Source organism: Benincasa hispida, chromosome 4, assembly GCF_027475165.1.
Source record: "Benincasa hispida cultivar pf3 chromosome 4, pf3_genome.v1.1, whole genome shotgun sequence".
Classification (NCBI taxonomy): Eukaryota; Viridiplantae; Streptophyta; class Magnoliopsida; order Cucurbitales; family Cucurbitaceae; genus Benincasa; species Benincasa hispida.
Genome location: NC_143481.1, coordinates 9128518 through 9141585, shown reverse-complemented (window position 1 = coordinate 9141585; position 13068 = coordinate 9128518). Strand labels below are relative to the sequence as shown.

The following is a 13068-nucleotide window of genomic DNA, read 5'->3' as shown; positions in this document are numbered from 1 at the left end:
CTATACCAAAATAGTAGTGGCTAATAAAATCCTCGATGAATTAAGATGGAGAGTATATCAAGGGACATGTCATCTCATGTCCATCGGATATATACCATGCCCAACTACAAGTTCATCTTTTTTAAGCATAGCGACAACTTAAAATATAATTTCAGATGATCGTTTCAACACTATTAAGTTTAAAATGTAGTTATATTACTATCAATCACAGTTTAATTGGCTAAAAAATACAGAAGAGAGATTAATTTCGTGTCTATAATTTTTTCTTCGTATTTTTTTAAAAAATATTTTGAGTATAAATTTCTGAAATGCCTCATCGGCTCCACCTAACAGTTTCAACCAAAACCGAATTCATCAAGAAAGGCGTTGACCATCTCTGCTAGTTCAATTGGTGTTCATACACTAAACACCAATTCTTGATTCTCCATCAAATTCCAAATTCATAAATTTTATCTAACCATTGTTATTGCCTATGCGAAATCATTCTAGGGTTAATGCAATTTGAAATCACATAGCTGTTCGTCGATCTTCGATCCTACTTCCCAACTTCACAATCTGTTCAACAACTATATCAATTCTCAAAATGGTTAGTTCTTATAATCTCATCTTATGCTGTTTTGTTCTGTTTCCATGTAATAGACGCACCCACAAGAGGATTTGACTGAATCCTTCTCTTTACTTCACTAAGTGACAAGCCCATTACATTTTTGCTATTTCGTCGCTGTCCCACAACCTGCAAGGACAGATTCATATTATATTTGTTTGGGTGTGTTCTTATCTTCTAGATCTTCTCCCCCTTGTATTGACTAATATAATTCTTTTTTCTTTCTTGTTTATCTCATGTTCTTGAATGTTATAAAATATGAAACCCGAAGAGTCATTTATGTTGGTGTCTCTTCCGCAGGACTGTGTCGTTGCCCAATTATGGGGTATTTTTTGGCTGTTTGTGATATCTTATTTGAATCAAAATTATAACCTAAACATCTGATTTGACTCGAAAAGCTCTCCTACACGAGCTGTTCAATGGTCATTATATATAATATTCATCCGGGTCCCACGTACATTGACAAAATATTTTGAAATATGATACGTTGGTTTATTTATTTATTTATTTATTTTTATAATGGGTATCTAGCTTCCTTACTAGATTGTTTGATAATCGTGCTGTTGGATGGTTTTCTAGATGTGGTATCATGTACTTCAAGAATTTTCCCAGATAAACTTTTGTTTGGGCAAAGCAACTGATCAGAAAACGTTGTACCATACACTTTTGAGTCTTTTGGCATTGTTCTATTCTATCTTGAAAGATTGTTATAGATGCTTCTGGCGTGTTAACGGCTATGATTTTGTTAGACATAAGTTGAGAATGAAAAGTCAGCACAAAATGCAGTAGATAAGCTAATGGAGTGCTAATCAATAAGTAATAAATCTGGACGTGGATACTTTCCTTGTGGAAGCAGGAGAGATCAGTAGATGGTGCTCTGTTGCACATTATCCAGGAAGTGCGAAAATCACAGTGCTGTAGAAGGTTATTGGAAGGTTAAAGTGTTTCGGTTTTGTTAACTTAGAAGATGCATATGATTCTGTGAAAGCAACTAATGGACTTGAATGATAACAAGTTTGATGGAAACAAGTGATAAGTTGAAAAGCTCCGACTTCTGAGAGTTCAGGAGCTGATTGAGCATAATGCAGATGATTTACTTGCCAAATATCTAGATATAAACTTGGTTCATAGGATCCATGATGAAAATTTTAAGGTAGTGTTCTTGGATTTGCTACAATTTTCTCATTCGATGATTGTTATTTTCTCTTTATGATAAGACACTGCAGTTCTAACTTCATCCTTTCCTATATTTTGCGCTCTATTATTTATGGTAGTTTGCAGAGAAATGCAGTACTGTATTCATCTCTATGTAGCACTTATATTACGTTTCTTATTTGGAGCAATCATACAACTCCCAGTCTGCTGGCTTGACAATTGCTTGTGTCACTTTCCTGTTTACGTTCTTGATGTTCTCTGTATAGTACTATTCGAAAAATTCTGGTAAAAAAGCTCTCTTCCATTCATCATGCTAGTGTTATGAATAAACTCTTGAATATGTATGCATTTTTCAGTAGAACTATGTGTACGATGACCGAGCTTTTTACATTGCCTTCTCACAAATCTGAAAATAAATATTTATACTGTCCTTCTGTGTGTTCATTGTGTAAAACTGACGACTGAAGTCTTTCGGTTAAATATTTGCCATACAACCTGCTGGCTTATATAGAATGAGAGAAATCTAGACCTTTTGTAGATGCTTGTGAACAGGGAGTGATTATTGATTCAATTACTGTTGTGGCTTAAAAATGCAACTCTCTTGATAACAATTTCAGTAATGACTCTTCCTGCCATTTATGCCCATTGGTAATCCTTTTTGTAACCGTTGGCTTATATTTGGATGGTGGATTTGGATGATCTCTTTTTGTACTTTCCTGTAAGGAAAAAAAAAATCTCTCAACTTTTTCTTCATTGTTTATCGAGTATAGCTTGTAAATTTCTCTCGTTGCTGTGTGGTTATGATGACTTACATTTATACATTGTGGCAATCACTCTGGTGGTAAAAATCTGAAAGGGTTAACCTCAGATGCTTTAAGGATTAGGGGGACTCAAACCATGGTGCCCGAGATAATCAAATATCATAGAGATTGTTAGTTATCCTATTAGTTTAATTGAGATCCACGACCCACGAATGTCATAATTTGTTTGTAAATTTTCCTGTTGGAGTCTAAATCATCTCCCCCATATTCTTACGCGTTTCCCTTCATTCCACCTCTTTTCCTTTATGGATAGATTGTGGCATGATTTCTCCGGCATGGATTTGATGATATTCTGGTGCTCCCTGGGTTAAGGATTGGTCCTTTTTTTTTTTTTTTTAATTACATTTTGGGTTGATAATGGTTTCTGCTGAATTTCTGAACATTAACATGGAGTCTATGCCAAAGAATAACCAGTTCTCAATGGTCGAAAAATTGAGAGTAATAGTAGTAGAAGATGCAGAGACAATCAGTCAGAAAAAAAGCTTGAAGTTCTTTGCCTCCATTCTTCTTTGTATTAAAGAGAAGTTCTACCTTGGACTTCTGCGCTCTTGGTTAGAACTTTTCTCTATGCAGTTGCTTCTTTGCTAAATGGTTGCTTCCCGGATGGGCCAAATTGAAGTTTCACACATACTGTGTCACCTTAGATTTTGAAGACAAGTTTCGGAGGGTATTTAAGGAGTGTCTTTCAGATACTCAGCTGTCCAATTGGCTTCCGTTGAATGGACTGGTCGCATGAAGGTTATGTGGCTGCTTGGAAAATTCAACGTTCTTTGGTCTTGGATTTTGGAGACAGCTAGATTTGTCATCTTTGCGTAGAAGCGTTTGACACTATAGAATATAAATCCTATGGTGCATTTTTCATATTGACCCAATGCATTTCATTAGTTAGCCTTTAACATTAAACCTCAAAGTCTAGTACATATTTCTTTGTCCTGTGATTTCCAATGTTCAGCCGACACCTAGGAAACATCATTTACCTTCTAACACGTGGATTGTGATGAAAGTGGACACAATTAAAATAAGGAAAAACTGTTTGATGTTTATCTTATCAGACCCACAACTCTGTTTGTGAAACCTCTTTGAAATTGCATCTGTTTTCCTTGGCTTTTTCACAATTTCCATCCTAACTACTTGATTACCTTCTTCTCTTCAATGATTTGAGTGCTGGTAGCTTCCCACGTGTGAGGCTTAAGCTGCGAGCAAATACTTTTCTTATGGACGAGGACTTGAATAGGTATCAAACCCAACTTATGGATCAAGTTTCCTGGTAAGTTTTTTAAGACAACTCAAACAAGTTAATTGATGGCCTGTGAAAATCCTGAGCTCGGTTCTAAGATTCACCCAATATTTTTTTACCATTCTTTGGCTTTGCTATGAAGATTTACTGACTGAAAATTTCCCCTAAATATAATATTTGCAGTTTTTTTTTTCTTTATGAGGGTAGAAGTGTGGATAGTAGAGGAACTCTAAATGTAGACTGAATAAATTAGATATTGTTAGTTGGCAGTAAATTAATATCAAACCTACCTGTTTCATATTTTCAATCTGCAGGTTTAAACACCAGGATGAGCCTATTTATTTTATTAATGGGCTAGTGGAAGAGTGACATTTTAAATTGCATCGGATGCCTGGCATGCTTGCTTGCTGTGTCATCCTTCCCTTGATGGTGAAGTTAGTGAATAATTTTGGCTTCTCTTCATTATCTATTTTGCAGATCACGGGAACTTCTTAGATAGTTTACTTTCAATTTTTCTAACTTTATATGCAAAGTTCAATGAAACTTAATGATGAAAAAGGCCTTTTTTCATTTTTCTTTTCCTGTTTATTGCTGCGAGTCTGATTTTTAAACTGGTAGTTGAAACAACCCAATGTGATATTATTGTTTTGCAGTTATGGGTGAATGACCGTTCCACCAAGTACTGACCTTTGCATCAGTTCCACCCTTCTTGCTTAATCTATGTAATTAAACTCCCTACATTTTTATACTAGATGGTTTGGTATGTATATTTACTGCAGTACTTGCGGTGAAAGGGATTGGCAATATCAATTTTCAGTGATTATTGCAGCAGGCTCCTTTATCATTTTTTTTTTTTTTTTTTTGTAATAATATATTATTTAAAAGTCTTAGCTAATAGGTGGGATTGATTAGCACATTTTTCTGCTGTTTGATTATTGACAAAAGTTGCATCCAGTTTTCTTCTTTCTTTGGCACATTCATTTTGATTGAATTTCAATCTTCTTTCTACTCATTTTGAGAAGAAAAATGCCAACTGACAAAGATGCCCACTTATAATGGTGGGTTAGGAGAGAGGCAATCTTGGTTCCCTCATGGTTTAGCTTGATAATTATATCTACCGCCATTGGTGAAAAAAAAAAGGAAAAGAGAAGTGACCCATCTCATTTGCCTGGTTAATTTCAATCTCCTCAACCCTTTATGCCTAAGCACAGTAGATTTGATTAGGTGGATGGCCTCAAATACCTGATTTCTGGGTTTGGTAGATCCATGATTTTTGGGTCACTCTGTTATTTATTTTTCAAAAATATATTGAATTTGCAAAAGAGGAGGAAATTAGATTTAAGATTGTAATTATATGGAGATTATTATTAGGTCTCAGACTCTCATGGTTTCATTTTGGCAGCCAACCACTGTGTTTTTACTTTTACCCCACTTCACAAGTTGTCTCTTTATTCAAAGGGTCAATCTCTCTCTCTCTCTCGATGTATAAATTTATGTGGGTGCATGATTGAACCTTCATATATTAAATTGATATATTTCAACTTAAGCAAGAGCATCAAGATAGATGTAGATTTTGATAAGCTGAGCCGTTTGGGTTTGTTGATTAACCAAAGGCTTAGGCTTTGGCCTTATATTTCTCCAATTAGTCAAAAGCATTGAAATTTTCTAAATATTCTCTATGGTGGGAGAATCGTCATCTCATTATCATAATTAGTATGTCTGATTATTATTCTAGAAAAAAAAATTAAAAATTTTCCATTGAAAGGAGCTGTGAAGCATTTGTTTTTTTACAAGCAAACCCATATGGTATGGACAAATTGCTATCATATTGTGTGGCCTCATTTTATAGCATAAAAAAATACAGGGTATATGGCAAAGCAAACCCACAATTGAAAGACAGTAATAACTTTTTGTTTTTTTTTTCCTAAAAAAAAGTGTCAATAAGACCAAAACCATAAAGAATGAATAGGCCCACAATTTGAGATATGAACGGTGGGGGGTGGCCATTCATTTAAAAAGGAGAAGTTGGGTTAGAATCTGGCCTAATACTCAAGTAGCTTCATCCTTTCACACTTCTTTTAAGCAAAGGAGGGGCTTCGATACATAACCTTTACCCACTGCCAAAATAAAATCCAAAACGTATATTATAAGAGGGATATGATATGATTCTGTATTTCCAAATAAAAGTTTTACGTTACATTAAGCAAAAATTAAAATTAGGTGTATTTGAATGATTATTGTGATTATTATCATTTGTTTGACCACGTGATGGGTAAAGAAAAAAATAAAAATTAAAACACCCCATTAATAGATGGTCAAAAATTACACACAAACAGCCCTGGCAGCAAAGAAAGGAAACCAAATCTCAAGTTTAGGAATGGGACCCATGAAAGGAAAAGTATCATTGCCACGTTTATGTATTTTTTTTTGTTTTTTTTGTTTTTTGGGAAATTTTCATAATTTACAACCTTGATCTACAGTGGTGAACTTGGAGGAGGAGGAGGAGGGAGGAGGAGGAAGAAGGAAGTGGGGTTGAAGGTATCTATGGCGGACATTGGGGGGCGGGTTTTTTCTGGTTCATTTGTTATATAATATTCAGTAATTTTGTTGTTGTTGCGTGTTTAGTGTTCTCTTTTGAGGGTTTTTAACAAGATGGAGACTTTTGAACCTGAGGTCTGAGCCATTTGGTAAGCGGCCCAACACGACACACACTTTTATTCTCTCCTTTTCTTTTCTTTTTCCTTTTTTTTTTTTTTTTTTTTGGTTTTTATCTCTCAAATTTATTAAATTCTCTGTCTGAAGATGGGAACGCCTTGGCTTGCCCTTCTGGCTATGGATGGACTGTTTACTCTCTTCTCTCTCTCCTTTTAATATATTTGTTCTGCTGGGTTAATCCTTATAATTAAAGATTACTACCTTTTAATCTTGGACATGGTCTTTTGTCTACCTCACATCCCCCACCTTTCCCTCACCCATTACTCGGTGGGTTTTGTTACCTCCCACTTTCATCTTGTGGGAGATTGTCAAATTTAAAGCTTTCTTCTTCCCCTCACTTCCATTTAGGGATTACTTCTTGGGTTTTCTTCTCAGATCCTTCTTCATAGATCGGACCCTTTTTTCCCCTTTTCAAATTTCAAATTTCCCATCTCTTTTGGTAAGTTTTTCTTTTTTCTTTCCTGTTCTTAGGTTGATCGGTCCTTGATGATGGATCATTCAATAATCCAATGTTTGATCTCCGAGGTTATCATTTCTTCTTTGCCGGAGGTTTTTAATGCGTTAATAGAATTAGCAGATATTCATATGATTACTGTTCAAACATTATATGTTCTTACGTTTTTTTTTTTTTATTATTTTTTTTTTTTTAAATAATGATATATATATTTTTTGTTTGGATTTTGTTTAAAGGGTATATCAAAGGGTAAAAGGATTTGCCTTTTGACTTCTTCAATCTGAATTTTGAACTAACCTTATCGGCGACTTCGGCGATGATGGTTCTTCTAATCACGCCAAAATTTATGGATATAAGTTGAGCGGCCTTGATTTCTCCGCCTTCATCAGTGCTATTTTCTAGGTTGTTTGGAGTAGAAAGTTCTCATTTTTCAGTTGTTTTTTTTTTTTTTTTTTTTTTTTTTTTTTGTTTATTGTAGCTGGGGTTAAGCTGTTTGCCTAATCTGTGAGTTCGATTTTTTATTGATTCTGGGATTTAGTTTTGTAGCTTTCTATGCCTTTTAGTTTCTTCTCTTGTGGGTTGGATGTGTTTTAGACGCTTCGCCGAGTTCTAAAACCATAATTTTTGGTTCATTTCTGACATTTGGTGCTGTTACAGGACTAGATGAAACTTTGTACTGTTCCATGATATCAACGTGAGAATGTTGCCATTGTTGTGAGCCCACTTCTAGGGATAGGAATATGTAAATCTTTAATGTAATCTGCAATTGATTGCATGTTAGAAATGTTTCATTTGAAGTAACCATTTTGCACAGGATATTACACTTCTGTGTTGCTCATTCTCATCAGTCGTATCTGGGTGCTTACATTCTTGATTTGAATCGTTCTTCCATATCATCTCTTTGTCTTTCTTTTGGTGATGTAATGTTGTATGCATTATGGGACTGAAATTTCTCGCAGGTATTGGATATTTCTTCCAGTGTTACATTGTTACCACGTGCCAAAATAAGTGTTTCTTTGGCATCGACATGAAGTTCTAGCTGTTGATATCTCCTTATAGCTTAGAAGTTTCCCTCTGCTGATTAGGTTTCATTTCTAGCTGATATCACTCATGTATTGAAGGAATTAGAGGTTTCAAAATATGGTAAATTTTGTAGTAATCATATTACATTTAGTTGTTTGTAAGGGAAATGAATTGAAGGTTGATATATAGGAAGCAAGTGTTGCTTAGTAGCATTAGGCTCTTGGCTTGGATTGCTATGGCTAACCATTAAACTAGATTAGAGAAAATGAGTAATGTTGGGAGTTCGTTTCGCTGCTAAGGTCAATCTTTTTGGGGGAACGAGGCTCTAATTTCTTGATTTATCTCGTGTTTTTGGAATCTTTTCTTTGTCCTTTATCCATTCTTGTTCTACATTCCTATAATCATGTAGAAATTGCTTTGAATGCTAGCAAATAGTACTTGATATTTTGGTTTAAATATCAAGAATGTTGGTGCCAATAAAAGTATCGTGTTTGATCATTGAGTTTATTTGTTTGACAGATCTTACATGCTAATTTGCAATGTCATATGAAGCTCTAGCACTTCTTATTCTAATTGGCTTTTCTGTTTCATCGGTTTCAGATTCAATCAAGTGTATGTGGCTTGGTTTGTTGTCTGGAAAACTTTGTTGACCTGGCTCATATTTGATAGGGAAATTTACATTTTCTCTAATGCAAGGGCAAAGGAGTAGTGTTGGTTCTTTGTCAGAAACAATAAACTTTGAACATGGATCTTCATCAAATAATCCGGGTAACCAACCAGTTTACTGGAATAACATGTGGAATCCAGCAGAAAACCGAATACAAGATTATTTATTACCTACTTCTGATATAAATTCTGGATATGTAAGCTCTGTGAGCCATGAACAACGAAGTTTGAGCAGATGGAGCTTGGGTGAACCTAGCTCTTGTGATATGCAAACTGAGGTGCTGCCTGACGAGCAGAAAGCTGAAATTGGATGGTCTTCACTGACTCGTGATGCAGATGGTCCTGTTACCGAAAATCGACTCTGTGAGTCATCAAATAATCCTTCACTGGGTCATGTGAATTTGAGCCCGCTGATTATACAAAATTCTAATTCTAATTCTAATGCGATTCCTCATAATCTCAACCTAAATGCAAGTTTTGCTAGTCATGGAGGTGACAATAGCAGAGTTAATGAAGGTACTAACGTGTATAAATCTAGTGGATCAGAAGAAGGGAGGATTTTATGTTCTAGTACATCTGATCCTCTTTTACTTCCTTCCGGAAATAGTGGACTTCCGGTGGTTGCAAATGACAGTAGAGCAGGCTCTTCCTTGGATGGTCGTCGTGCACCCTGCAAAAGAAAATCTATTGAAGGAAGTGTTGCGCAGTCCTCTTTAAGTGGAAGCAGTAACTACTCGCAGCATATTGAAAGTGGTTCTGAGCCCCATCTTCCAGTGTTCCCTGGTCGATACAACACAGGCAGTAGGTTAAGCATACCTCCTGCACCAGCACGAATGAATCAGGCACCTGTACGAGGTGCAGGTGAACTGACTTCCAACAACTTCTCTGAGTCGATTGTTGCGGAAAGCTCAGACAGTTCTCAGAGAAACTATCGTATAAGGATTAGTTCATCAAATGCACAAGATTCTTTTGCATCAGCAGGCACTGCTGTTAGGCATCCTGGGCCGCCATCTTCCCAGCTGCCAGCAAGACTTCTACCTACTGAGCATGTATTAGACTTGAGGCCAGCCCCAGCTGTAGACAATGTATCAGCTCAAGGTCAGCCAATTATGATACACGTGCCTGCTTTACCTCGAAGTCTGCAACCATATAGGTGGAATGGGAGCTCTACTTCAAGAAGTGGCAGTTCATCAACTTCTACAGGAGAGAGGCAGGTGGTGCAACGTGAAGAGGTGAGACCAAGCAACATGGGAAGAAATGTATCCGAACATCCTATGTTTGTCCCAGCAAATGAGCTGAGGAATTTGGTTCGAAATCCATCAAATAGAGGTTTAGCATCTTCAAACCTGGCCATTCCTGGAAATGTTGCTTCTACATCCAGGATTGGTTCAAGTTCAGGGGTCCATCCCTCTTCTGGACCTTGGATTCCTCCTGAGAGTTCTCCAACACAGTTTCCCAGGAGGTTAACAGAATATGTTCGTAGGCAGCTATTTGCTTCTGCTACAAATGAATCTGGAGGAAGGACAAGTAATTATTCACAGCGATCAGGTTCTACTTCTGCCCAGGATATGGTTCTTTCATCTGGATCTGGCCGCCGGGGGCACCATTTATTGCAACCAAGGTCTGCGTTATGGATGGAAAGAAGAGGTGACGGTGGACTTGGTCTTCCCTATTCATTACGAACTTTGGCAACTTCTGGTGAAGGAAGCGACAATAATAGACTTGTATCTGAGGTATGTTGAATTTTTTCATGGAGTAACTGAATGATGGCTCTAGATTCATATGTGTGGTATATGCATGCCTGTCTACATCTGCAGAGCTGTTCGTTTTGATTGTTGAATCTTCTGAACATCTTTGGTTCCTAAATTCCTTTTAATGAAGATCACTTTCTTATTATTTTGTCTTTTAAAGTTTCTGTACTTCTATATCTATTGGAAAACCATCAGATGTCTTGGGTGGCTGATTTCTTTGATTCATCCTAAATGAGTATTTAATTTATCCAATTGGTTGGTTTTCCTATTTTCCTTTTTCTTTCTTTCTTTTTTTCTTTTCTTTTTTCTTTCTTTTTAGATTACTTCCCCTTAAAACAATTCTATGCTTAGGCCTGCACATCTATAATTACATTTGTGGTCAAGATGCTAGTGTTCTCAACTTCGTTTTGAGACATTGAAAAGCATTATGCAAATTTTTTAAATAACTTCTACTATTGTGCAAGTATCTAGGTAGCTTCCTCTTTTAATGTAAGCCTTTTCTGGGGATGGGTGTGCGTTACCTGGTTGCCCTGGATATTGCGTCTACTAGGATGATGTTGTTTGCTGGACTACAAATTGCAGTCAAGTTCTTTGAAAAATCCTACTCAGCATGAGCTACCTTATATTATCAACAATCTTCTTTTTTATCAATTTTGCTCTAATTGTTTCTAGGAGACCATTTTTTTTTGCTCCAATTCTAAATAAAGTTACATTCTCATAAAAAACTTACATCACAAATATGTTAATTGTCCTATAAAAAAGATTTGATGGATTATATTATATTGATTCTTAGTAATCTTACCTTTTGAATTGAACCTGAAGCTCACATGCCATTGTTTTGTCTGCAGCACATTCGCAATGTCTTGGGGCTTGTTCGCAGGGGTGAAAGCTTACGGGTTGAGGTAGGATCCTTATTGGTGCTGTATCATGGTCAGTCGGTGCATTGGCGAATTTGTATGATTGTATTGAGATACAAGCAGTCGTTAAGTTACATGTTTTATTTTTGTTTAGATTTGTTACAATGTGTAAATGGTGGCGAACAACTACTTAGTCTTATTCATGTTCAGTTGCTCTTGGGAAAGATCAAAATGATGCACTTAATTGATATGATATGAATAGAGTTGATGGCAGTGTAGGACAGGGTCTTGTATTTATGAAATACGCCTCCATGGCTTTAGACTTTGTTTGGGGCTTCTGATTTTACAATGTAGCAATCTTACTGTAGCAATTTATTTGACTCTTTTTTCTTTAATGGGATTCTGTGGATGAATGGGATTTGTGTATCAAATTTGGGGAATTTGTTTAATGCCTGGTGAAAACTTAGTTTTGTCAATGAGACTCAGAAGCGTCTGATGGTAGTTGAAATCACTGGCTCGACATTTTTAACTCATGTTTTATAATCATCTGTCATCAATAATACTAATGTTGCTTTATAATTTCTCTTTTGTTAGGATGTGATGATCCTGGACCAGTCACTATTTTTTGGGATGGCTGATATTTATGATAGGCACAGGGATATGCGTCTCGATGTTGATAACATGTCATATGAGGTCTGGCTGATACAAACCAACGACCACTGTATTTTGCACCATTTTCTTGTTGGTTTGTTCGTGTTTTAACTATGTCAAGTGCAGGAATTGTTGGCTTTGGAAGAGCGTATTGGGAATGTCAACACAGGACTAAATGAAGAGACGATTGTTGCACGACTGAAACAAAAGAAGCATGTGAATGCTGTTGACTCACAGGTGGAGGAAGAACCATGCTGTGTTTGTCAGGTTGTAACATACAAGAACAAGATTCATCTATCATATGTGTTTCTTGAGTTGTATCATTCTTGAAACTGCACAACATTGTAATGCTGTTTCCTTCGTTTATTAGTATCGATTATTGCTAACAACCCACCTGATTTCCAGGAGGAATACGTCGAAGGAGAAGACATCGGAACATTGGAATGCGGGCACGACTTCCACACAGCTTGTATTAAGCAGTGGCTGATGCAAAAGAATCTGTGTCCCATATGCAAAACAACTGGTTTAGCAAGCCGAGAATGAGCCTTTGGTGGTGGTTGCTGTTGCTTAAAAAGGAGTTAAAAAAAGCAAGCAACTGTGAGACGGGGGACGAAATGCTATGATGTTGCTTGCCAATTCTCTACCTCTGAAGACCCACATTTAAGTTTCTCTATATACATTACTACAAGTAGTAAAATTTTTATATAATGCAAGCAATCATTTTTTTTAATTTGTTTTGGAAGGGGAAAAAAAAGAAGAAAAATTCAAGGGTTGTAATTGGCAAGGAATTTGTTAGCTTTAAGGTTATGATGACGGTCGGTCAAACTAATTAATGTTTACTCATTGACATTAGAGATTGTTGGTCTTAATATATCATCGGATTTTTCCATATATTTTTAGCTCAAAACACATAGCGATAGTGAGTAATATTCAATTCAAAATTGGAAAAATGATTATTTTGTAAATCATGTGTTTTGGATTTAATACACTTATATTGTTCACACGCCAAGTCTAAAAATCCAAACAAATATTTTATTTTATTTTATTTTATAGAAACTATTTACATGAAATCTTTTAGTCTTAGTTAAAAAAATTTTAACGTAGAGAATTTTTTAGTTTTTACTTATATAGAAA

At 36.0% G+C, this 13068-nt stretch overlaps 1 protein-coding gene and 1 long non-coding RNA gene across 7 annotated transcripts; both read left to right on the top strand.

Moving 5' to 3' along the window:
- Positions 1 to 446: 446 nt before the first annotated feature.
- On the top strand, positions 447 to 4648 carry LOC150036453 (uncharacterized). Its single transcript, XR_016529151.1, has 4 exons — positions 447 to 586; positions 1184 to 3847; positions 4132 to 4251; positions 4471 to 4648. It is a non-coding gene; the product is annotated as an uncharacterized LOC150036453 (long non-coding RNA).
- Positions 4649 to 6152: 1504 nt separating this feature from the next.
- LOC120075839 (putative E3 ubiquitin-protein ligase RHG1A) lies at positions 6153 to 12825 on the top strand. Of its 6 annotated transcripts, none has more exons than XM_090312804.1 (7): positions 6499 to 7057; positions 7223 to 7388; positions 8610 to 10408; positions 11275 to 11328; positions 11878 to 11976; positions 12061 to 12201; positions 12340 to 12825. In XM_090312804.1, the coding sequence occupies exons 3-7, from the start codon at positions 8699 to 8701 to the stop codon at positions 12475 to 12477; spliced, it is 2142 nt and encodes a 713-aa protein (XP_090168930.1). In that variant the 5' UTR covers positions 6499 to 7057; positions 7223 to 7388; positions 8610 to 8698; the 3' UTR covers positions 12478 to 12825. The 6 variants fall into 6 exon arrangements, with proteins under 6 accessions (XP_090168931.1, XP_038885464.1, XP_038885466.1 ...); XM_039029537.2 differs by having other exon boundaries at positions 6534 to 6971; XM_090312805.1 differs by lacking the exon at positions 7223 to 7388 and having other exon boundaries at positions 6153 to 6504.
- The last annotated feature ends 243 nt before the right edge of the window (positions 12826 to 13068 follow it).